At 46.0% G+C, this 26,157-nt stretch overlaps 2 protein-coding genes and 1 pseudogene across 2 annotated transcripts in view; all 3 read right to left on the minus strand.

Moving 5' to 3' along the window:
• Window positions 1-1,830: 1,830 nt before the first annotated feature.
• Tmem125 (transmembrane protein 125) lies at window positions 1,831-2,487 on the minus strand. The gene has a single exon (XM_076860754.2). The coding sequence runs from the start codon at window positions 2,485-2,487 to the stop codon at window positions 1,831-1,833; it is 657 nt and encodes a 218-aa protein (XP_076716869.1).
• Window positions 2,488-12,321: 9,834 nt separating this feature from the next.
• The window catches only part of Cfap57 (cilia and flagella associated protein 57), a 69,860-nt gene continuing 56,024 nt past the window's right edge, over window positions 12,322-26,157 (minus strand). The window contains exons 21-22 of the mRNA XM_076862863.2: window positions 24,887-25,019; window positions 12,322-12,530 (exon numbers count right to left, since the gene is read on the minus strand). Coding sequence (XP_076718978.1) covers window positions 12,322-12,530; window positions 24,887-25,019 — 342 coding nt within the window. The remainder of the gene's footprint in view (window positions 12,531-24,886; window positions 25,020-26,157) is intronic.
• On the minus strand, window positions 21,650-22,183 carry LOC143403444 (translationally-controlled tumor protein-like; annotated as a pseudogene).

The following is a 26,157-nucleotide window of genomic DNA, read 5'->3' on the forward strand; positions in this document are numbered from 1 at the left end:
AGATTTTAAGGTAGGTTCCCATCTTAGTTTCAGGATGATCACTCTGACTTAAGTGTATACAGGAGCATGTGGCAGGGGGAGGTGGATTTAAGAGGCAAAAAGAGAAGAGGTTGGGAACACGCAGTAAGGAGGCAGTTGTTCAATTCGGGCAAAGACAAAGGGAGTTCCTGCTAGGTAGGGTACAGATGTGGATTAGCAGGCAAATGTCTATGAGGGGACTCAGAGCAGTGGGTGATTCATTGACGGAGGGAGGAGACTGTGAAGGTACCAGCATTTAAGCACCACTCTGAGATCTCTGACCTGAATGCTAGGTGACTGGTGGCACTTCCAGGTGAGACCGAGCAGCTCCTTCAAGGCAGCATGACGAGGTATTCCTGGACATCCCTGGCTTTTCCTCTGGGCTGCCCGTGTTGCCCCACCCCTGTAGCCCTCTTCTCCTCGACCATCAGCCCTGAGTTTTTCCAGAACTCAGGCCTGCGCTTGCTTGCGGAAAGCAATTTTCTCGCATGAGCGCTTCTAGTGTAATGTTTCTTAGGAGACAATTCTCTTTCCCTGACTCTCTGGCCCCTTCCATCTGCACCCTGCACAGCAGGATGTGAAGCAGCAGTAAGCCGCCCCGCTATGGGCTGATTCCAGTGGAGCTGTCTTGCTACCACTTGTCAGCACACCTCAGAAGGGCAGGTTCCTTCCAGGGCAGGAAGTGACTCTTAGCACCCCAGAATTCCAAACCCCTCTCCTATGCCCAGGAACCCACAAGCAGGCCAGCTGGTGTAGTGACTAAATGGATGCAGGCTGTTCTGGTTTCCAAGGTGGGGTAGGGAGATTCAGCCTCCCAGTCACCCTCAGGGAGTCAGCTGAAGGGAGACAGTGTAAAGGAGGTGCAGTCTCCAGAGAAACCAGCTGAGAACACCCCAAGGCTTCCGGCCTCCCCTTGAATCAGCAAGTGAACAAACGTGAAGGACTCTTCAGGTTCTCCACCCTTTTTCTGGAACCACAAACTCATTATCTTCCCAAACCTGAACGGCCATTCAACACTCTTCCCCTCCTTCCCCTTATTACCTGAGAGGAGAAATCCCAGGCCAGGCCCAGGCCACCTTCAAGGCTCCCTTTATGAACTGACATGGCAGGGAAGAGCTAGCCTTGGGAGGAGTGGTGTGTGCCCTAGGGAGAAGGAGGATCTCCCAGGTGAGATGGTGAGGTGAAGATGACAATGAAAACAGCAGCCACCACTTTATTGCACATCTCTCCCGAGCCCAGTCCTTCCATTCATGACAACATTTAATTCTCACAAACAGTGACAACCTGACCTCTAGAAAAGGCCAGAGAGACTAAGTTGCTTGCTGAATCTCCCAGCTATCAGGTGCCTGGGGTGGGGGTTGGAAGGATTTCAATCCAGGCTTGTCTCATTCTGGAGCCCCTGTTCCTTCTGCTTTGCCACCAGTCATTCTTCTTGATGAGTGGTCACTGGTGCAGTCTCTGGGGTGGACAACAGTCACCCTGTGGAAACCCTTGACGGGTATTGCCGGGCAAGGCTAGAGTTGAGGGGTGTTGGAAATAGGGATCCCAGATGTTTCTCTCTCTATAGAACTCAGACCCAAATAGGTAGAGTGACAGTCATCGGACACAAACATGCAGTTCCAAGGAGGCACACGCTAACCTATGATGTGGAATGTGAGTACATGTGGGCTCCTATTCGCATATCACACACCCAGTGAAGGGCTGATGTGGCCCTGAGACATACACACATTCACACACAAGCACACACATGCACGTCCTGGCACAGTTTTGGAGACGCTGAGACAGGTCCTGGGAAGGAGGGTTCTGGCTCTATCAGATGAGACTGGCGATGCTGGAGGTGGTCTCATGACGCTGGCCAGAAGACAACTGTCCTGAGATGCTGAAGATGCTGCTATTGCCACCGTGGCCACTATGGGTTGAGGGGGCAGCAGCACGGGTAGCAGGGCAGTGTCCACTCACGCCCACCTGATATAACAGCAAGCCCAGCAGCAAGAGCGAGCCCAAGGCAGCCAGGGCAATCCCCACAGACAGCATGGCGGCCAGTGGCCGAGCAGGAGCCGGGGCGGCAGCCAGTCCAGCCAGGGTTAGGCCGGTGACCAGCAGCACTAGACCACTGAGCAGCACCACCAGGGCATCGGCCCCTCCACCGCTGCGCAGCAGGGCCACGTGGTGGGCCTGGCGTATACAGTTCATGTCCTGCACAGCTGAGCTCATCAGCTGCTTCACCAGAACCAGCAGGGCCAGTAGGCAGAGCACAGTGCCTGTTGCTAGGCGCCACTCACCAGAGCGGCTGCTGGTGGAGGATAGCAGGGCCACGCCACCTGCCCCGCAGCCTGCCACAAGGCCCACAGCGACGCTGAAGCACAGCAAGGAGCGTCTTGGCTGCTGGGACCACCACAGTTCCACCTGCTCTGCCAGCATGTCAGGGGGCAGCCCCCGGTCCAAAGGGGCTTGAGCTTGTTCAGACATGGCTTAGTCAGGCAGGTCAGGGCAGAAGGTCAGCGTCAGGGATCAGAGGGTACAGATCATGGCCTGGTGCCCCTACCACCTGCTTGGCAGTCGCAGGCCCAGAGTCTTGTTCCTCTCTCAGCCCAGGCTATGGTCATCATTACCTGCAGGGGCAGGATCTCAAAGTTACCTCCCATCCACCCAGCTCTCATGGTCTCACCTGGGAGCCTTGGGGACGATCCCTGAGTATCCTCCCCTGTGTCCTCTGGAATCCCCTTTGGGAAAGCCCCCTCCCCAGCACTGCCCCTTGGGGAAGCCTCTACAGTGACCCCAGGAGAGTTCCCCCTCCTCCCAGGATACCCCCACACCCTTCCAGGAAATCCCCTTGCCCAGCCCCTGACCTCTCTGGCTCTGGCTCTCTCAGTCGCCTGTCCCATCCTGGCTGGCCGAGGGAGCTGGTGCCACAGTGGACGATGGGACGAACAGCTAGAGATAAAGCCTCATTCAGGATCCAGACTCACATGGCCTCAGCTGTCACCGCTGGTTCCTGGGGGGGGAGTTGTGGGAGGGGGGCTGATGACTTAACTCTTCTGGAACCAGCGGCCTGACTCTGTAACTTCTCTCTTAGAGATGAGTCTCCTCCTTCTCTGTGGGTCAGAATCTGGCCCCTAATACTCTCCTTCCAGGCCCATCTCATCTCACGGCCTGACTGGCAGGAAAAGACTTTGGTTCCCAAATTTCCATCTCCAACCAGGATCTTCCTCCCAAGTCAACAGTCATCGTGATGTTCCACTGTCATCTCTGATGCAACAGGTCCCAACCCAAACTGGTCATCTTACCCCAAACCTGCTTCTCTTCTGTGTTCCCAACTTCAGGATTGCATCACACCTCTCAGCCAGGGGGGCTGGACTCCCTCTGTCACACCCAGTCCACCAGTCAGGTTGCCTATCTATTCTGTTCCTACAGTAGCCCCCGCTGTGCCTGCCTCTTCAGCCCTGACCCCCAATGAGCTTTCTGCTGCCCCACTCCTCCACTTTCACCCACACCCCACCCATGTCATCCTCCTCCATGGTTTCTTTAAAGTGCTGAGGAAAAAGAAAGGCTCTGGACTTGAACCCCAGTCCAGCCCTCCTCACCATGGAAACATGGGGAGGGACCTAACAGTGGTTACTCATTTAACCTGTCCTCTAGAGGACAGCCAGCATGACTCACACAGGGCAAAAATAAAGCAGGTGCAGTCCCTGCCCTCAAGGAGCCCAGTTTGCCACAAACATCAGAAATAAGCAGGTCCTGTTGGCATGCTAGGCGTTGGGTATGCTTGGTCAGACAGGGCCCTCTGCACCCAGGAGAGGAGATGGGGAGAGTCAGGGGGACCCAGGAGCTCAGCTCTTAGAGCTTCAGTCTCCTTATCTAAAAAGCAAGGACAGTGACATTTGTCTTAAGGGATGGAAGGGAGTCATTTGACATCTTCCTTTCAGAATTCCAATGGGGCCTGGAGTCTGCATAGAGGCTGAAGCATGCTTTTTGGATAAGTGAACCCGATGTTACCCCTGATTCCAGATAGGACGGAGCATAGGTCCTGGATCGTTCCAGATAATGATAACATGACTGTGCAGGGGTACACCCTGAGGAAGTATGCATGCTCCACGACCCCTCCGCTGGGGCTACCAGGCACGGGGAAGTGGGCGGGGCAGATACTAATGCCCCCAAGGGAGGTGGGGGAGGGGCCGTGGGCGGGGCATGGACTCTGTCCCAGCATTCCCTGGGGTTGTGACTCGCTGGTCTGAAAGTACAGGCACAGGTGTATGGGGTCAGCGGGCGCCAGGCTGGGGGTGGGGTGGAGAATCTCAGGGCGAGAGCTAGTGGGAGAAGGTGGGGGCGGAGCGGGTGGGGAGGCTGTGGGGCACTCACGAGAAACCTGGACGTGCTGGATCCGATTTGAGCAGGCAGGGCCGGGCAGGTGGGGCGCTCTAGCTCCGTTTCCGGGGAGGCACTTCACCTGCCTAACCTGCACTCAGGTGAGCCTGGAGGGAGGGGGGATTAACAGGTGTTGTTTACAGGGCAGGGCCTAAGCCGATTGGCTGACGTGGCAGCGCTCCTTCGGCTGGGCAGAGGCATTCCTGGGAAGGGAGGGGATCTTGTCGGGTGCTGTTGGGGCTCCGAACACAATTCGCTGCGGGAGGAATGTTGTCTTTCTGCCCCAGAGCCTGGGCCGCAACCCAACCCCCACTTCAGATTTACCTCGGAACCTACCTCCAACTCCAGCTGCACTTGCAAACCCTACCTAGAACCCCCCACCCCCAGCCGCAGCTCCTTTTCTACACCCAACTGCTCATCTGGCCTGAAACTAACTCCTAATTTCAACCCAGATTCTGAACTTAGATCCGAGACCCCAACCCTACCCTCAGCCCCAACCTTGACTCCTGTTCCTGAGTCTAGCTCCCTAAAACTCAACTCCAACCTCAAATCCCAGAACCAGGATCCCCTAACCCAGCCCAGGACCTCCGTCCCTTGACCCTCCCAGGCTGGACCCCCACAAACCCTTTGCTTATTCTCCTCTAGACTCAAATGCCAGGCAGAAGCAGGCCTGCTGCACCCAGTCTTTCCTGCTGGGGAGGCCTAGAGGAGGAGTAAAAGCCTTTCAAGTGGGAAAGGGAGATCCCAGAATAAACATTTGACAATAAATGCCATACCGCCTTCCAGTCAGGATGAGTGTCAGTCAGTTCTGCAGGCTCTGCCCTCCACCCTGCCCTTTGCATTTTGAACTCAGAGTTCCTTCCACCTGGAATATTTACCACTCTCCAGGCTCAGTCTGGTTTACTCAGATTCTTTAGCTGAGATGTCACCTCCTCCAAGGAGCCCTCCCCAACCTAAGGCTGGCTTAGGTGCATATATGGCCTCTGTGCTTCCCCACAACTCTCTTACTGCAGTGGGCCTAATGCTCTTTATTTACTTTCCTCTTAACCCCCCCACCACTAGATATGTGGCCCCTAGGGAGTACAGGGATGGTGCCTGTCTTGCTAACCGTTGTGCCCTAGTAGCCAGCGCTCAGCCTGCACATGGGAAGCAGTCAATATTTGTTGAATGATTGAATAAATAAAGTGTGAACTGACCAGTGTAGAGTTTTTGAGCAGGGAGCATGTGAGAGGAAACTGGAAGGACAAGTTTGGCTCAGGCTTGGTTTGGGACCAGGTCTTTAATGCCAAGGGAGGCATTTGGCCTGGGCAGGGTGCCCATGGAGGGTCTGGAGGGTGACAGGGAGTTGATATTCTTTTTCTCCTTCTTTGAGTTAAATACAGGGGTACTCTATCACTGAACTATACCTCCAGCCCTTTTTATTTTTTGAGACAGGATCTCACTAAGTTGGTAAGGCTGGCCTCAAACTTGTGATCCTCTTGCCTCAGTCTCTCAAGTCAGGAGGATGACAGGCATGTGCCACCACACCTGGCAGGGTTCTGCTTCTAATCAGCTAATCTGGCACCATACACACCGTGCTCTGGAGTGGCAAATGGGCGACTGGTTGGGGGAGGGGTGCAGGCTGTTACTCATCTTTGGAACTAGACCTTTTAAGGCCCCTTCTCTTTCTTTCTGATGTAAATGGAATAGAAAGAAAAACAAAGTCAAAATGATCTTTTCATTATCAGTTTGCAAAATAATTGCGCCTGAGCTGTTTGTATTTCTCTTTGCTTTGCTCTGTGGAGATGTCTGGAGGCTGTCATAACTCCAGGAGGACACATCTGTAGATGCATACCTTGAGCACCTAAGTAATTAACATGCTCCTAATAGCAAGTTTCAAAAGAAACAGGTGTAATTCACACATTAAAATGAATATATTTTAATTCCAAAATATATTTTAATATACAAGTTACAAATGAGCTATTTGAGAATCTTTTATTTTGTACAAAGTCTTGAAAATTTTACACACACAGTGCATCAGTTCAGATTGGCCACATTTCAAATGCCCAATTGCCACATTTGGCTTTGGGCTATGTCTTCACTGGGGGCCACAGCTCTAGATGTTTGTCTTCTGAAGAAAAGCTTGGGGCAGGCTGAGCACTGTGGGGCAGGCTGGATGTGAGGGCGATGATGTTTTAGGTGTTCATTTTGCCACTTTGCAAAACATTGTAAAAGTGTCCCTTTAGAATAAAGGGGTTCTGGGAGCAGAGGGCCTGGCAGGATTCGCCAGCTGTGGATTCCTCTTTTTTTTGTATGGTGCTGGGAATTGAACCCAGGGCCTTGTCCATGTGAGGCAAGCACTCTACCAGCTGAGCTATACCCCCAGCCCTGTGCCCTCCTCTTACACACATCAGACATTTATTTATCATCTGGGTCCCAAGGAGGGTACAGTCCCAGGCAGACCCATTGTCTAGCAGCTCCAGGCAGAGCTGGGGTGGTAGACTCATAAGATTTAACCTCCCTTTCTTCTGGGAGTTTGATGTTGGGGAGCGTAAAAGCTTCCTCAGTTAAACATTGACCAGGCACATCTTTGTTCTAGTCCTGGGTCTTGTCAAATGACTTGCAGTTAAAGAGGACAGGCAGGCTCTGCACAGGGATGTTGCCCTCTGTCCTCAAAGTGGAGGTTGTGGGGACAGCTCAGATGGGCAGTAATGAAGATCAGGAGGAGGAGGTGGTGGCAGTGGGTGTGCTGGGGAAAGTGTGCATTCCATCTGCCCTCAGGAGCATTAGAAGATGAAGGGTGGGAGTGCTGGGAGGGGAAGGGAGAGCTGGGGGCCATTTCCTGCTTCTGCCATGTTCCCACCTCACATTCTGCTCACCCTGGAAGCCAGAATGATCCTATTGTTAGGTAGAGCAGGTAATGTCACTGCAGCTTGAGTCCCTCCCTCTGTCCCTCCAGGTTCTTAAGGCCCTCTCTGACCTAGTTCCTGTTATCTCAGAGCCTCTGCACCAGCTGTTCCCTCTGCCTGGAATGCCTTTCTCCCATGTGGCTCCCTCCCTCAACTTCAGGCCCCACTAAAATTCCAGTCTCCCCCAATATTTCCGATTCCTCCCACCTTGATTTCTTTGTTTCCCCCTTAGCATTCTTTTGTACACACACACACACACACACACACACACACACACACATATATATATATATTTTTTTTTGTCTATCTGGAGCATTTTCTGCCTCACTGGGGGCCACCGCAATCTAAATGTCATGAAAAAAAGGATTTTTCTTCATTGGCTACTATATTCTCAGGAATAGGAATAGGAATAGGCCTGGTATATCTTGCATGTGCTATAAATGTTTATTGAATGAATAACTGAGTAGTGGAAAGTATACTGGTTTTGGAGCTAGATCGATCTTGAAGATTCCAGTCCCAGCTCTAGATGTTTAACATTAGTAAAATTGCTTATCCTTTGTGGGTCTCAGTGTCTTCATTTGTAAAATGGGGTCATTAGTGTTTAATCTAATCCTAAGGAGGATTAAATACTATAATTCATCCACTGAGCAAACATTTACTGTACCTCTTCTCCGGACTAGGTATAGTGCAGGTGTAGGAGACACAGGAATGGGCTAATAAGGCTAGGAGAATAAGGGACATATAGCACAGGGAAGCCATGTGGCTCACGTAACTGGCCCCGGGTAACAGGGGCTTCAGTGGCTCTAGGTAACTGGCCCCAAACTTTGCAGGTTGATGGTTCCCTGTTATAGACATCTTTTGAGGTATCAGTCCTACTCACAATAATCGTTCTCTTTGCAGGAAAGAACCCTGGCAACCAGGATTATATTTTGTGACTCAGTCCTCTGACTACAGGTGATTAGGTAGAGGTAAGCTCCCAACTCAAGCTAGGTCCCAAAGATTCCCTTGTGGAAATTTAAAGTTGGACTGGGGATTTTGTTTCAGCCTGGGGACTTCTTATCCATTCATCTATTATTCTTCTGTTCTCATTCATCTATTAATGAGAGATGCTAAAATACTCTTCTGCCAGCTGAATTGGCAATGGAAAGCTGGTTTGGACAGAGAGGCAAGGACAAGAAAGGGAGAGGGGTTCTACCAATGTTCCAGGTCCTGGCTCAGGTTCTTCTTGAGATTTAGGTGCTACATTGCCAAGAGAGTCCATGACACACACCAAGAGCCAAATCATAAATTCTCCTTTTGTGCTTAAGTTAGCTAGTTTGTTTCTGTTACTTTTGGTAAAAGAAGGGCACCCATAGCTCCTCTGTTCATTCAGAACTAGAATCTTCTAGTCCTAATTTTAATAATACGTACTACACCCAGTATGTGCCTAGAAAGTTGCAGTTTATCCTCACTGCCCCTGCCAAATCCCATCATGTGACACATACTACCTGAGCAATAAATATAAATTCCTGTATACTACTGGCCATAGTATGTGATCAGCAACTGCTGCTGCCCAGCAGGATTATTTCTAAGTCTGTTCTCCTGCTCAGCTCAGCTCAGGGGAGTTAGATTGCCTCTCAGATTTATGTTCATGTTCAAACATAAGCAGGCCTTGGGACTCCTGATAGTCCTGGGGCGCTATCCCAATAGAGCTCAGGGAAAAGTGAACCCCACTCCTGGTCCTGAAATGCCATTTCTCTCATTCCAGGTTTAGAACAGTGATTTTTCAGAGGGTCCCACTTGGGTGTACAGATATTCCCAGGCCCTTCATTACTCCTAAGTCACCTCCTGGAAACAGCTGGCCAAGCTTTGGGTAAGAAGCAGTGGGGAAAGTAGATGTTGATATTTGGCCCTCCCATAGGGTGGGGTCTTTGGTTCTGAGAGAACAGGACTGCACAGAGGCTCATCTGGGCAGCTCACACTGTCTGGCCATACCTCTGGAGGAGGGGGAGGGGGAGTCAAGTGGATATCTGAGGGGGGTGGGTAGAGAGAGAAATTCTGGAGGTTTCTGGAGAGAGCTCAAGAATCAACTGCAACCAGATGAGCATGAGTTGAGTCCATGTGCTAATGTCTAGTCACTTAGGTGACCAGTGGGGCCTGGATGGCTGCTGCAGGAGGGGGTGACTTCTAGATCAACTCCATCAATGAGGGGCTGAAAAGAAGTTGGCCCCAGTGGAGGGGGGAGTGCTTCCAGCCTCCCCATGAAGTCAGGATAGACAAAGTGGAAGGAGGTCTGAGATGCAATATCCAGAAAACCAGGGCCAGTAAGTCAGCTTAGGAAAACTGCCGACAGAATGTAGAAAGCAAAACAAAATTGCACCTCTGGCCCCAGATTCACTAGCAAGACACTGCGTTCATCAGTATGCAGCAAAGAATTCGCCCTGCTGACCTGCTGGCCAAGGTGCCAGGTTCTTCTGGGGTGGGACTCTTCCTTGGCCTGGACTTCCTCCTCCTCCTCCTCCTCCTCCTCTCCAGCTGGAGAGCAGCCAGGTTTAAGTTAGGCTCAGCTTGGTCTTCAGCTCCTTTTCCTTCTGGTTCAGCCTCTCTGGGAGTCACATTCACATCACCTTCACCACCTACTCTGTGGTGTATTTCTTGGGTGCTTCTCCAGAGCACTGTGTAAGAGCACAAAGCCCTGGAGTCACGAAGCCCTGGAGTCCTCGGGGCAGGTGGGACCACCATCCTGGCTCTGCACGTCTGATCATGTGTAGTAAATTTACTCTTTCTTGGTTTTGATTTCCTCATTTGTGAACTGAGGTCCATCTTGTGAGTAAAAGGTGGAATGTCTTTTTACTCTAAGATGTTTTTCAGTTGAAGCATCCATCACTTGAATATCAACACATCCTAGCCATGGTGGATTTCCTCTGCATTTTCCTTCTTCCCAGGTCATGCTTCTTCCCCCTCAGCTTGGCCAACTCCCCCGATTCCTTATGTTAGAAGAGTTCTCTCTTCTGTTTCCCCTCTGCCATCATCTTGGTCCAAGCCACGGGACACCCACAACTTCCTTCTAACCGCCCCCCACCTCCTCTATTGGGTTCTCTTAATCAACCCCACCCAGACACCCAAGTGAATTTTAGATGCAGGCATAGCTCTTGCTCTGGTGGAACTTTCCTAGCAGGACAGTTTAAATACTAAATGGACAGGGTATTGTGAGGGTCATGAAGGAAAACAATATGATGGGTGTAATTTATATAGGAGGGGTCAAGGACTGACTTTTCTTTCTTCTTCTTTGGTACTAGGGATTAAAGCCAGGGGCTTAACCACTGAGTCATATCCCTAGCCCTTTTTTTGAGACAGGGTCTCACCAAGATGCTTAGGGTCTTGCTAAGTTGCTGAGGCTGGCCTCACACTTGCAGTCCTCCTACCTCAACCTCCTAAGTCACTGAGATTACAGGTGTGCACCACCATTGCCTAGCAGGGACTGACTTCTAAGGAAATGACATTTAAGCTAAGATCTGAAGGAGGTATGGGGGCAAGAGCATTTCAGGCAGAGAAACAGTATGTACAAAGATAAAAAGGCATGAAGACCTTGGCTAGTTCGAGGAACTGAAAAAAGGCCAGTGTAGCAAAACCCTGGAAAGCAAGAGGCCAAGCAGCAGCCAAGCACTGGCCTCTGGCCTCTAGTCCATATCTTTTATGTGCTTTTGAGGACCTGAAAGTTCTGGCTCCACTGACCCACTTCATCTCTCATTTCAAGACAGTTTTCTTCTATAAAGATAAAGCCAAGATGTTTCTTTGGAATAGAGAAGTCTGAGTCCCGGAAGAGCCCAGCTACCTGGTATGATAATGTAATGGGCCATCATCTTTGTGGCTGAACTTTTCTCGGGAGTGTATGCATTTTTCCCTGCTCTTGGGATCTGTTCTCCCAGGCAGTGGATGGCATGCTAGTGGGCACACTGATATGGAGGAGATGAGCTGGCTGTTGTGAGAGGGGGCAGGGGAGGGTGAGGAGGAGGTCACTAAAGTACTTTGCTTCTTGGCCTCTGTCATGTCCCTTCTGTCTGCTGCCCCCACCACCTTCAGGAGAGCCTTGCTAAACAGGACAGCTAAGTCTCAGCTCTAGCCTTGAAAACTAACCCAAGAGCAGTGCCAAGAGTCAGTAAAGCAGACTGAGAAGGTGGTAAGCCTTGGAGACAACAGGCAGCAGGGGTCAGGAGGGCCTGTGGGCTTAGGTAAGTTATCTGGGCATTAGAGGGGCGTCTGGCCTCTGCAGGAAGAAGCAGGGGCTCTTGGGTTATATTCCTTTACTCTTTAGGATAGAAAGAAGTATCTTTCCTGGTACCTGTGTGTGGCTGAGTCTCCCAGGATGGGGCCCAGAAGCATTGCTAGAGGAAGAAGTACCTCTCAGAAATGGAGGTGCTGGGAAGGGCACTGCAGAAGATTAGTCTAGAGCGACGTGGAGATCAGAAAAAGGAGGGTGGAGCTCTGCTTGTGGTCCTAAGAACAAGGTGTGCGAGTCGTACAAGATGGGGGTCCCTATAAATTTGCATGTTTGTTCTTTTACTCTCATCTTTTCCGTCACCTTTACACATACAAAAATCACCAGAAAGCCTCATGACATTGCATCATGGAGAAGAAAACGTAGGAGGTGTTATCTGGTCCTGACTTTACTGGCAAAGAAAGGAGGGAAGCAACAAGCAGAGTCGCCTACGAAAGAAACAGGCAGCCCTGTCCTCAGGCCTCAGGTGGCAGGAAGCCAGTCCCAAGCGCATTGCAATGTCCATGGTGCCAGGCAGCCCTGTGCCTGAAGACACAAGCAGCAGTGGCTTTGGACAGCCCCCCAGTCCTTGACCCCTCTCCTTCCCTCACCTGCCCTGGCCCCTTAGCTAAGCAGAAGTTGGACAAAGTTGTAAGCAAACACCTTTATTCTGACTGTATCCCCAGTTCCCAGGGCAAGAGAAATGAGGGGTGGGTCAGTGTTGCAGGGACTGCCCGGACCCCGGCGTGAATCTGGCCTGGGGCCAGACATGTGGTACTTGTGGCTCTAACTGGAGCTGGCTCATGCGAAGAATCACTTGCTCATCATATTGACATCTGAATCAGGCATGGAAGGAAGCCGAATTCCAGCAATAGTGTGGAACCCTGGGACCTGTTCTTGTTCTTGAATCTGGTCTCTGAGCCGCCGGATTTCTAGGCGTTGCATTTCAATGATTCTGTTAGTTTCTTCTTGCTCCTTCAGCCTCCTGATGGGAGAGACGCGGGGCAAGTCCCTGCTGGGGACTGTAAAGAACAGGGAAGGGCAAATGTGGCCTGTTGTTGGACTACTGTGGCCTCTGCCCTCCCTTCATCCCTCCTCAAACATTCACTGGGTACCTGTTGTGGGGATGCCACTCAGTCCCAGGGGCATGGAGAAAAATAAGCCCTTTCATTGTCTGGCAGAGAGACATACTTCCAAATGATAAGGTGAATACCAGTGACCCCAGCCCAGTCTCTCCCCTGGGCCCCCCATGCACCTGTACTGAGATCCTGGCCAGTGAGGCTGCTCTTTGTCCCATTCCCCATGCCTCAGGCAGGATGGCACTCTCCTCTGGACTAGCTGGCTTCCATGCCACCAGCCCTCCTCCTCACGTAAACCCCTGCTCCCTCCTGTGTGGTCATGCACTCACAGTCCCTGAGGGCTTTCCTCACCCCCACTCGAAGTCTTCCTCCTTGTTTCAGGTTCTGCCATTTGTCTTGGGCAACTTTAGTGTTCACAAGAGTCCATGACTCATCCCATTCCCATGTCAGCACCCCCTTCTGTGGCTTCCCCTCTCTCCTCACCACCCAGGATTCTAAATTTCACCCCAGTGTGCTGTTCTCTGGCCACAACCTCTCTTCCTGCTGCTCAAGACTCAGGCTCTTTGATTCCACTTTTTTAATCACCACTTGGGCTCCTTTGATACGAGCACTCCCTTCCGTGGCTAGTTAGACCCATCGAGTTTCTTCTCCTCTTTCCTCGACAGCAGTCTCAGTATTCTAGTTCAGTCTCAGTATTCCTTCTGTTTCAGTGCCCTGCCTGGAGTGGTGCCCCCTTTCTCCACAGAAAAGTCTTAACTGGCTTTCTCCAGAAATCTTCACCATGGCTGATTTTAGGACTGTCAGCAAAAGAGTTCAATGTAGATAAACTTCCAATTTTCGTGTTGCTCTGTTTTACTTGGCCATTGGCCGGGAAGAAATTAGCACTCCAGGTGCTGGACACCCCCACTAGTTTTTCACAAACATGTATCTAGTATAGTATTTTGTAGAAATGTGTAAACAAGGCCTTTGGCCTTGAGCTGAGCTTCACAGAGATGTCTACATTTCTAAGATAAGAGAAGTTACCAATTGGGCTCCATGGTAACAGCTGGCAGGGGGAGGAAAGGGGAGAAAAATCTCTCCCCTTCTCAGGTGTTGTCCTTGAAGGGTTAACCTGCCCAGAACAGTGGAAGAAAAAGCTGCTTTTATGTGAACTTCTGCAGACTGTGAACTTCTGAGCCCCTCCCCTTATATGCTGGGTATAAAACTCTGAAATTACGTGAACTCAGGGTTCAGGGGATTGATTGATTACAGCAAAAGCTGTTCCTCTAAACCTGGCTGCAGCCAAATAAAACTGTTTCCTGCTATCTTCGGTGCCTTGCTTCATCTGTCCCCACAACATGCCCAGTCCAAATCTGAGGTGACCAACCTTTCAGCGTCTCCATGTCTACATCTGGCCTGCTGTGTGTTACTGGAACAAGTAGCATGTAAGACTGAAATGCTTGGTCTCCAAACACTGAGGGGCTTCATAGCAAACTCTCCATTCCCCACAGCCGCATGTCTGACCTTTGAGTCCCACTTCTCCCTCACTCTTAATAAATGACATTGCTACCTGTCTCCAGTTCCCTGAAACTGTCTGCAACTCCTTGACCCTAGTCAAATATCTCTCAGTGGAAAAGGGGTCTCTCCTTTCCACTACCCACCCTTCCCTGTACATCTGGAGGAAAACTAGAAAAGAACAGATATTGGAGGCAAAGGAAGAGAGAATTTCAAAGAGGAAGTGGGTTGCAGCGGCCAGTGGCCACACTTGCCTTGGGCCTCTAATTGGTCTAATGGGGACAACATTCAAACAGCACCTAGCTTACCCCATCCCTCTTCCAGAAGTTTGGGCCATTCTCTCTCTGCCTTTGTTCCTTGAACACTCTTCTGCAATCTCTTTGTCCTCCTCACCCTCCATATTTTTTACCATGCATGATATTATACATAATGGTGGGATTTGTTGTTTTGTATTTGTTTATGATATAACAATATAATTGGCCAGTATCTTTTCCTAGTACTTCCCCTTTCCCTCCCCTCTTTCCTCCCTCTGGTCCCTTTCCTTTACTATACTGATCTCCCTTGGATTTTTATGAACCCTTCACCCATCAACCTTTCTTTTTCCTTCTTCCTCTCTACCTTCCACATATGAGAGAAAACATACAACCATTGGCCTTCTGAGTTTGGATTATTTTGCTTAACATGTTTTCAAGTTCCATCCATTTTCCTGCAGATGACATAATTTCACATAATTTCATTCTTTATGGCTGAATAAAACTCCATTGTGTATATATGCTGTATTTGCTTTTGCTTTTTCTATTTTTTTTTTTTTTTTTTGGTACCAGGGTTTGAACTCAGGAGCACTTGATCACTAAACCACATCCCTAGCCCTATTTTGTATTTTATTTAGAGACAAGGTCTCACTGAGGTGCTTAGCGCCTTACTTTTACTGAGGCTGGCTTTGAACTCTCGATCTGCCTTCCTCAGCCTCCCCAGCCACTGGGATTTCAGGCATGCGCCATTGCACCTAGCCTTTCATCCATTTATGAATACCAATCTCTAGATTCTTAATCTTTTAATATTCCTTCCCCCCACCCCCCGCCTAGATTTTGGCTTTACATTTTACCTCTGCTACTGGTTGCTCCTGGAACCATCCCCTCAGCCAAGTGGTGCCTAGGCCTGGGGCCCTGGGAGAGCAGAGCTCCTGGGGAAGGTACAACCTGCACAGGCCTATAAGTCCATCCACAGGCTCAGGTCTGCATTGGTCAGCTGTGCCTTGTTTCTGCTTAGCTCTCACCTGTTCCTTCAGCTACTAACATAGTCTGTGCCCTCTACCATCAGCCAATACCCAGCTATTTACCTCGTCATCATCTGGTTTCCTAGGGGGATCTGACCTGTTTATGAAGTCACAGTCCTAGAGGTACTCAGTGGAATGAGTTTGGAAATGTCCCAGCACTTGGAATTCTCTCTGCCCTGCCAGGAGCAGCACTGATTACACCAGCATCTCTTTGCCCATATATGCTTCTGCAGGTGGCACAAGTAGCATTAGGGCTCTTCTGGCTGCCCCCAACTGTGAGTGGATGGACCTCAGAGACTGGGCAGTGGTATGCCCCGTACTGGCAGGCTCCTCCCACACACGAGGGGAGGGGGACAGATACAACTGCAGGGCAGCTCAGGGCTGCGTGGAGCTGCAGGCTGGAGGCTCACCTCCAGGAGCTGTCATTTTGGAACATGACCCACAAATGTTCCCGGAAGTGTAGCTCACTTCCTGGGGGACCAGCTCACGTGGAAGATGGCCCAGTGGACCCAATGTAGTGCTTCTGCTTTGTTTCCTGGTCTATCTCCCCTCTGATCTGTGTCTCAAGGGCACAGGTTTGTTTTTCCTGTTCTTTCTTTCACTCCCACCATTCTCTTCCCTTTGACATTGACCAACCTGCTCACATACCGTGTTTCAGTCTTACAGGGGGCCCTTTGATGGTTCTTCCAGGAGCTGTGCCAGCATAAGCCTCCTGGCCCCCATGGCTGTGTGAGGTCAGTTCTCTCCATGTGACCCACTCTCCTGTCTCTCCTCAGATCCCAGTCTCCTCGTCCCTTGCCCAGAACCTGTCATCTTCCAGACCTGGTCAGTCTTCTTCTCTGCATCCTTCCCACATGCTTCCTTGGACAGATTCAAGTCTGATTTTAATTAATTCATTTAAACATTTTTTATAGTATTGGGTATCAAACCTAGGACCTTATATACATGCTAGTCAAACACTGTACTACTGAACTACATTCCTAGCCCAGATTCGGATAATTTTAAGTAATGGAAAATAAGAATGTGATTGCTAATACATCGGGGTTCAGTTTTACCTTTTTTTTCCCACTTTGTATCATGTTTTCTTTCTTCCTTGTTAAAATGCTGTTTTCAAATTTAATATTTTTCCCTTTATTGGTTTGTAAGGTTTTCCCTACTTCCTTTTCTTGCTTCTTCCAGTTTTTATCCTAGTTACTCTAAAAAGTTTAACATGCATTTTTAACATGAGTCCAAAGTAGATCAATATCATTAACCTCTTGTAAAATAACAAAGACTTAGAATGATTTAGCTCTGAGCCCTACTGGTTTTTATGCCAATACCCAGTGTTTTAGATGATGATGATGATGATGATGATGATTATCATTATTACTGTTGGCACCAGGGATTAAATCTGGGGGTGCTTAACCACTGAGCCACATCTCCAGGCTTTTTAAAAAATAGTTTTTAGTTATACATGGATATATAATATCTTTATTTTATTCATTTTTATGTGATGCTGAGGATCAAACCCAGTGCCTCACATGTGGCTAGGCAAGTGCTCTCTGCTACTGAGCCACAACCCCAGCCCCATCATCCCTAGCCTTTTTTTGTATTTAATTAGATACAGGGTCTCACTGAGTTGCTTAGGGTCTCACTAAATTGCTGAGACTGGCTTTGAACTTGAAATCCTCCTGCCTCAGCCTCCCAAATCGCTGGGATTACAGGTGTGCATCACTGGGTTCCGTTAGTTCTATATTAATATTTTAAGACACAATTTAGACATTGCTTTTAGTACTTTTGTAAAGTTAAATTTTTTTATTCTATATATTTGCCTTCTTTATTGTTTCTTCTTATATTCAGACTTTCTTCAGGAATAGTTTTTCTTCCTAATACATATTCTTTAGAAATTCCTTTAAAGAGGTTTTGTTGTGACAAATTCTGTTTTTGTCAGAAAAAAATCTTTTCTTTTGGCCTCTTTTTCTATTTTGTGGTGCTAGGGATTGAATCCAGGGTCTCACACATGTTGGGTAAATCATGTACCAATGAGCTACATCCCAGCCCTTCTTTTGGCACCATTTTTAACAATTGGACAATTGTTACCCTTCTACACCTTGAAGATACTGTGTCACTAGTTCTGGGTTTTACTGTTGCTATTAGGATGTCAAGTGCCAATTGAGTTGTCCTTCTTTTGTGTGCAGTCTATCTCTTCTCTCTGGCTGCTTTTAACATCTCGTTTCTAGTGTTCTGCAGTTTAGATGTAGTTTTCTTTTTAATTATCCTGCTTGGGCTCCACTGGGATTCCTGGATCTTCTGACTGGCATCTTTCATCCGTTCTGAAAGACTCTCAGCTCTTCCTTATGGTAATGTTGCCTTTCTTTCTTTTACTTCAATTAGACATAAATTAAATCATTCTGATCTATTTTTTTTTTTGTCTTTTACTATATCTTTGTCTCTCTGGGCTATAATTCCGGCAACTTTTTTTCTTTCTTTTAATTTACAAATTATCTCTTTAGAAATGTCTAATCTATTGTTCAATCTGTTCACTGACTTTCTAGTTACAATTATTACAGCTTTCATTTCTGGAAGTATTATTTGTGTTTTTAAAAATATGCCTATACACATTTGGGAGACTCTTGCTTTTTTACCTTTTCAAATTCCTCTTTTATTTCTTTATACATATTAAACATTACTATTTTATAATTCTACCATTCACGGGTCTTAGTTGGTTTTATTGTGTAGTTTGACATTTTTGTGGCTTTTCATGTATTTAGTGATTTGGAGTTGTGAGCTCCTGTTCCTTGGAATGTTTTCTATGGGAATTCATAGTTTGGATTTAAAATGTACTCTTCCAGAAAGAATTTGTATTGGCTTCTGCTTGGGATTTGGGACCTGCCATCATGGAATCTTTTAAATGAAAATTTCAGCTACAGTTGCTTTGAACCAGAAATTGAGTGTTAAGTTCTGGACTTAAACCTGAGTGAGCATGGGCTTTTGGTTAGATATTCTCAGGAAAATACTTTTTTTTTTTCCTCAGTTTTTTTTTCTTTTATTCATCCAGAGCCAAGGCTGACAGATGCTTATTTTACTCATTTCCCTATGCAAGGCAGCTTTTCCCCTCTAGTTTCCTAATTCATTCTATATCATTTATACTCCCCCCCCCTTTTCTCTCTCTCCCCCTTTAGAACTGGGGATTTACCCAGAGGCCTTCTAACAGTGAACCACACTCCTGTCCTTTTAATTTTATTTGGAGACAGGGTCTCACCAAGTTGTCCAGGCTAACCTCTAATTTAGGATCTTCCCACCTCAGCCTCCCAAGCTGCTGGGATTATAGGTGTGGAGCTACCACTTCTTGCTGTCTTTAATTTTTAAAAAGATGTGTCTTCAGGGTGCTGGGAGTGTAGCTCAGTGGTAGAGTGCTTGCCTAGCATGTATGAGGCCCTGGTTTCTATTCCTGATACTGGGGGGGAAAACAAAAAGATATACTTGAAGTAGAAAATTGGAAGGCAAACATGCTTTTCCTAATGACATATTTTCTTAATTTGGTAATTATTATTTTCACAATATATGGCCATAATTTGGAGTGTATTAGCCCTTCATTGGTTATTACAGCAGTATCTCCCATAATATGCTTCTCCATTCCTCAAACTTCAGAGCAAGTGTTTCAATTACTTTAGTTGATTCTTTTGGTTTCTACCTTTTACATTCTGCTTTGATAAATATGCTTATATTGCTTCTTTGATTTATTATTTTCAGGTATTATCTATTTGTCTTCCCACTAGGAGACAAGAGAATTTCTCTTTTCTTCAGCACCCTCCCCTATTCCAGGCATGCTTGTTATTCTCCCATACCCCCAATTTTGAGTGAATTAATAGAATTTATGTTACCATGATTTATGTAACTGCTGGTCGCAGCTGAGCCATGTAGTATACAATGATTCATTTTCCTTTTCAATATAATAATTTGCTTTCCCTGGATTTAATTATTTTGTTTTTATTTTCATTTGCTTGATCTTATAGGTACATGCTGCTAATTCAGTCTCAACTCTCTAGCTGTTGTGTAAATGTCCTCTCACTAGGTATTTAGACATTCTATCAACTTCATCAGGTGCCTTCTTACCTGCCCAGTCTTGACTGAGTGCTTGCCAGTTCTGTGGTAGAGCTACTACATGGGGCTCTTTGTCCACCATCATTTTTTTTTTTTTTTTTTTTGCCTCTTTCAAATTCAGATGTCCTGATTCTTGAATCCTATGTCTTTCTTGTTTTACTCCCCCCACTTTTTTGTGTTTCCAGAAATTATTGAAATGTGGGACAGCAAACTAAGGAGGGCAGACCAACCCCAAATATGGACTGTACAGCCAATGGGACAGGAGGGCAGAGAAAAAGGGAAATCAACTTGGACACAGGCACCATTTTCTTTCTCTCGGAGGGCGCTTGGACTGACAAGTAACTCGCCAGGGCATTCCCAGGCCTCAGGTCCTAGACTGGGGCTGCATCATTGGTCCATCTTCTGAGGCTCTAGCTTCTTGGACTGAACAGCTACTGGCTTATCCAGTTCTTTAGTGTGTAGACAGCCATTATGGAACTCCATGGTTTCTGATCGTGTAAGCCAATCTAATAAATCCCCTTTTATAAGTCAGTCAATCTATCTATCTATCTATCTATCTATCTATCTATCTATCTATCTATCTAATCTCCTGTTGTTTCTGTTCCTCTGAAGAACCTGACTAATACAACTGGGTATAGAATTCTGCACTGGAAATCATTTTCCTTTGGAAGATTAAAAGCCCTGGTCCAAAAAACTAGCTTCTAACTTCTAGCTATTGCTGAGAAGTCCAATGCAATTGAGATTTGTTATTATTGTTTGATAGTTTTAGATCCTCTAATACCAAAGGCTAAATGAGGAAGCCATTTTTTCCACTGTGATACAGGGAAGATTGAAAAATTTTAAAAATTATATGCTGTATAATTTTCATATATGCTCAAGTTTGGATCAGGAATGTCCCTCAAAGGCTCCTGGGTTGAAGTTTTGGTCTTCAGCCTGTGGTGCTATTGGGAGGTGGTGGAACCATTGGGAGAAGGGCCCTTGTGGGAGAAAGGTAGGTTATTGGGGGCATGTTTGTAAAGGAGAAAATGGGACCTTGGCACCTTCCTCTCCTTCTGCTTCCTAGCTGCCATGGGGGTAAACAGGCCTCTGCTACCATGTACGCCCACTCATGGCATACTGTGTCACCACAGGTCCAAAGCAACAGAGCCAAGTGACCATAGGCTGAAACCTGTGGAACTATGAACCAAAAGAAACCTTTTCTCCTTTAAGTTAATTATCTCAGGTATTTTGTCATAGTGGTAGAAAGCTGACCAACATAAGATACGTAACAAAAAATTTACCATCTTAAGTATACAGTTCTGTAGCTTTCAGTACATCACACTGTTGTACAATTCCCATCCAAATCTCCATCCATCTTCATATAAGCCAACTAAAACTTTGTACACATTAAACCCTAACTCCCCATTATTCTTTATTCCCCAGTCCCTAGAAACCATCATTCTACTTTTCTTTTTTTTTTTGGTTCTGGGGGTTGAACTCAGGGGCACTTAACCACTGGGCCACACCCCCAGCCAGCCCTATTTTGTATTTTATGTAGAGACAGGGTTCTCACTGAGTTGCTTAGGGCCTCACTAAGTTGCTAAGGCTGGCTCTGAACTCATGATCCTCCTGCCTCAGTCTCCCGAGCTGCTGGGATTACAGATCTACACCACTGTGCCTGGCTTCATTCTACTTTTATGTCTATAAATTTGACTATTCCAGGAACATAATTTAAATGGAATTATGTATGCACTGTTTGTCCTTCTGTGACTTGATTATTTCACTTAGCAGAATGTCTTCAAGGTTTATCCAGGTTGTAACATGTGTCAAAATAAATGTGCTTGCCAGGCACAGTGGTGCACGCCTGTAATCCCTGCAGTTCATGAGGCTGAGACAGGAGGATTGTGAGTTCAAAGCAGATGCTAAGCAACTCAGTGAGACTCTGTCTCTAAATAAAACATAAAATAGAGCTGGGGATGTGGCTCAGGGGTTGAGTGCCCCTGAGTTCAATCCCCAGTACCAAATTATCATCATCATTACCATCATCATCATCATCAATCATCATCATCCCTGGTACCAAAAATAAATGAATAAATGAATGAATAAATGAATAAATAAATAAATAAAATGTGCTCAAGATGACATCAGTTCCATTTGTCTTAAGTCCTGGTGTTGTGTGTATGACAAGCAGCAGCCAGTTATGATGACAGATGAGAGAGCCAAATAACTGTCAAATTTGTTGATATTTTTCCATTTATAAACCATCCTTAAAGAAAATCATATACGGGTCACACCATTCTCACAGTAGTCCAGGAGACCGACCATGCCACCTAGATTCATGTTTTCACCAATTGAAGAACTGGTAGTTTTAAAAATTAGTAAGGATGTGCTTGATTTGTTCTGTAACCCCTGTCAGAAAAGGTTTTACTCTCTCTGGCGATCTCTGTTCTATAAGTTTGCCTTTGACTGATTTCATGTAATCTTTGATGTACTTCTTGTATGTATGTTTCTTTTGTGAAGCTGGTTTCCTGCAAATGATGGTTCATGACAATATCAACACCAGTGATTACCATGCTTTCCATACCTTTGCCCTTGGGTCTTTCAGCTGAGGCATTTCCACCAATCAGCGAGTCATCAATGTTACCCTCTGTTCTACTGCCATCTTGCCCTCCAGCTCCAGGAACAGCCTGTCCATGATCTCCTGGATCTTGTAAATGTCGGAGAACATCTCATAATGGCTGATGAGGTCCGGGTAGATAATCATGATGGGTCTATTTAATCAGTTCCCAGCTCTCAAAATTTTGAGAGGGCGGCACTAGCTTAGCAGGAGCCTGGAGATCAGAGTTGAGGGCCGGGGGTGGTGGGGGTGGTGGGGGTGGAGGGGTGGGGTGGGGGCGCGCAGGGGGAAGAGCTGGCGGAAAAAGTGGATTTTTCTGTTTCTGCAAAAAAAGTCATTGAAATTTTGATAGGGATGGCCTTGAGTCTGTAGATCACTTTGGGTAGTATTGACATCTTTAACAACATTAAGTCTTCCAGTCCATAAACATGGAAAATCTTTTCATTTATTGGTCCCTTCTTTAATTTCTTTCAGCAATGTTTTGTAGTTTTAAGTCTTTTGACTCCTTAAGTTTATTCCTTAGGGTTTTTTGTTTTGTTTTGATACCAGGAATTTAATCCAGAGGTGCTTAACCACTGAGCCATATTCCCAATCCTTTTTATTTTTTGAGACAGGGTCTCACTAAATTGCTTAAGGCCTTGCTAAGTTGCTGAGGCTCGTCTTGAACTTGCTAGCCTCTTTCCTCAGCCTCCCAAGTTGCTAGAATTAAAGGCATGTGCCACCATACCCAGCAATGGAATTGATTCCTTCATTTTCAGCTTGTTCACTATTAGTATATAAAGAATACAATTGCTTTTGTACATTGATTTTGTATTCTATAATTAGGATTTAAATTTTTTTTGTTTGTAGATGGATTCAATACCTTTATTTTATTTATTTACTTTTATGTGGTGCTGAGGCTCAAACCCAGTGCCTCATACATGCTAGGCAAGCACTCTATCACTGAGCCACAACCGCATCCCTGTAATTGGGATTTTTGATTCTTTATATGCAATCTCTCTCTATCCCACCCTTGGAAGTTTGGAGAAGTTTTTTCTTCGTACTTTTGCGATTTGAGATTTCATGATCATAGACTTGATGTGGGTACTTGTAGATATTATATTGGATACTAGATAGATCTAAGAGCTTCTTAGATTTTTTTTCTCCTGTTTTCAGCCCTATCTTCATCTGTACTTCTAGAGATATCTGCTACTGATAATTCCTGAGACTTCTGAGGGTTTTGTGGTTTATATTAGGTTCTCCCTGTCCTCCCCTCCCCCACATTTATCATTTCTGGTTTAGGATTTAGGCTTCTTGGGTCTATTTAATCAGTTCCCAGCTCTCAAAATTTTATCTCTTACTCCTTTTGTGTTCTCCTTTTTTCTTATGGTTTATTTGTGCCATTTTAATTTATTTTAAAGTAGCCATCTTTAGTAACTGAAAAGCAGGTGAGTCTTTTAGATCTGTTAGTTGATTGTCATGTGTATGAAAATGTAATATAAATGTTTAAATTTAATAAAAACTTTTAAATTATATTATTTAATATAATATTATTATATTAAATTACTCAGATAAAGAATTCTTAAATACCAACTGGCCAATTTCCTTCCTTTTTTTTTTCTTTTTTGTAGTTGTAGATGGACATAATGACTTTATTTTATTAATTTATTTTTTCTGTGGTGCTGAGGGTCGAACCCAGTGCCTCATGCATGCTAGGCAAGCGCTCTACCACTACAGCCCCAGCCCCCCAATTTCTTATATAACTTGAGAATGTATATTTTGAGCTGACTTGTCTTGGTGGGCCATTCAAAATCAGAGGTCAGACGTAGGCATTCCATGATCATGGTGCACAATTGATACAAATGAATGCTGCTTGAGTAAAACCTTTCAGCTACTTCCCCCCAGTGATAATATTGGGAATGCCTACCGTATATGAGACAACGGACATTTTCCCTGATCCATAGCCATGGGATGTTTCAATTTATCCAGGTCTCTAAGTTTTATTCCTGAACACAAACCACCACAAATGAAATACTTGAACTATGCTGGATTACTTTTCATAGATAAACCTTATACCTTTGGATATATCCATTGTCCTTATGTAGATACCTAAAGAATGTTTCTTTATTGCCTGAAATGTCTATAGTTTTTCCATCCACTGTTATGCAGCATTCCGTTCAAAAAGATCCATGTGGTAAATTTCTCATAGAATTTGGTGTCAGGCAACGGCTTGTTTCTCCAGGAAAAAAACTTGCTTTTGCCATACAAGGAGAACTATTTAAATAATAATATTTTCTTATTTCCCCTTTTATCTTGGCTATTAGTAATTCAGAGGCACCTGGAGTTATAACCAACTCATCAATTATCTCTTTTGTAATCATTTCTCTCCCCCTTTAATAGTTTCTCATCTTTTGGTCTTCATTTTAATTGTACAGATCCACAATCCCTTGACCACAATTCTAAAATGCAGAAAGATTTAAAAAAGGAATGCTTTTTTAAATTCATGAAGCTTAGGGTGAATATTCATATGTCACTACAGAATACTAAAACTTTTAATTTTTAGGGCACTACCCTGGACCCCTTTAGGGACATTACATAACATGTAGCATGCTCTCTCTAAAGCCTGAAAGATTCTCAATTCCAAATTGTAGCTAACTTGGGATTTCAGACAAGAGATGTGGACATGTGAGTGTTTGAATGTAGGATGATCCTCACATATCTTTTGGAGTGCAAGCATGTGGCATGGAGAAGTTCTCAGAGGGCCCTAGAGGATGTGACCTAATACAAGAGGAAGCTAAAGAGAGACCTGCTTGTGGTTGCCATTGGTCCCTTCATCCCAATGCCCATCTCCCTAGCCACTGATGACATTACCTGTCTCTTGATCTTCTTGTGTTCGGATTTTTTTGGACAGTTTCAGAGCAGCTTCAAGGTCATAAACTTGAGAGCGGGTGAACTTCAGTTCCCTACGGAGTTCATTAATTTCCTTGATTAAGGAAACATTTTCCTTTAGAAAAGAAGGAACAAGAGTGAATATGTATGAATGAGTGACTGTTGGACACAAGGCATGGGATTGAGGGGGTGGGAATGGACAGTGTTGGTCTGGACCCAGGTTAACTCTCTGGATCTCCCTTGGGGTGTGAGTATATTTAGCTTTCTCATTGTTCAGCCTCTCAAGGTAATAGCTCACTTTCAGGTGAGCTCAGCACTATTCCCATCCATCTGAGCTCTTTTGAACAGCATCAATGTTTCCCTAAGTACTTTTTATACAACTTTAATGTATTTAAGCATCATAATAACCCTATGGCTAGATTCTATTACAATCATACTTTTTTTGGGGGGGGTGCAGAGATTGGACCCAGGGTCTCACACACACTAAGCACACTATGTCCAGCCCCTATGATCACAATTTTATAGAAGAGGAACCTCAGGCACAGAGGTTGTGTAACTTAGCAAGAGACTGAGTAAGGATTCTAAGCCTAGTGGTCTGGTTCCAGAGCTCTTAAATACTGAGCTATCCTTTATTCATTTTTTCCCATTCATTTGTTGAACCTACATTTATGGGGCATCTGCTATGTCCCTTGGAATGCAGACTTCAGAAATAAAGCATGATCCCTGTCCTCAACATCATTCTATTTAGTAACACAGAAAAATAATCCAATAATTAACATCAACTGTATCCATTGGAAATTCACGTCTCTTGTTTGTGTGTTTGACAAATATCCATCCATCCCGCCCCCCACATCCACTTATCCATCCATCTCCATCCAAAACCTTATACTGAATACCCATCATGCACCAGTCACTGCAATGATCCTGGCATTTTCAAAGTGAGACCTGGCTTCTGCTCTTGGTTGGGGATATGGGCCCATTTTAGCATGGAGCCACCTTGCTAAGGTGGAGGATAGGTCACAGAGGAAAGGCACTTAGTCAAGCCTGAATGGCGAATGGATTGATAGGAACTGACCCCTGAGCTGAGGCTTAAAGGAGGTTCTCAAGAGAGGGTAAAGGGTGTCCCAGAGAACTGGATTAACAGGAGTCAGGACAGAGAAGTGTGAAACAGTTGACATAGGGGGACGGTAGCAGTTCTGTATCACTATGAGATGGAAGAGGGGAGTAGAAGAGAGCGTGAATGAAATTTACTA

The sequence above is a fragment of the Callospermophilus lateralis genome, chromosome 7 (genome assembly GCF_048772815.1).
Source record: "Callospermophilus lateralis isolate mCalLat2 chromosome 7, mCalLat2.hap1, whole genome shotgun sequence".
NCBI classification, from domain to species: Eukaryota; Metazoa; Chordata; class Mammalia; order Rodentia; family Sciuridae; genus Callospermophilus; species Callospermophilus lateralis.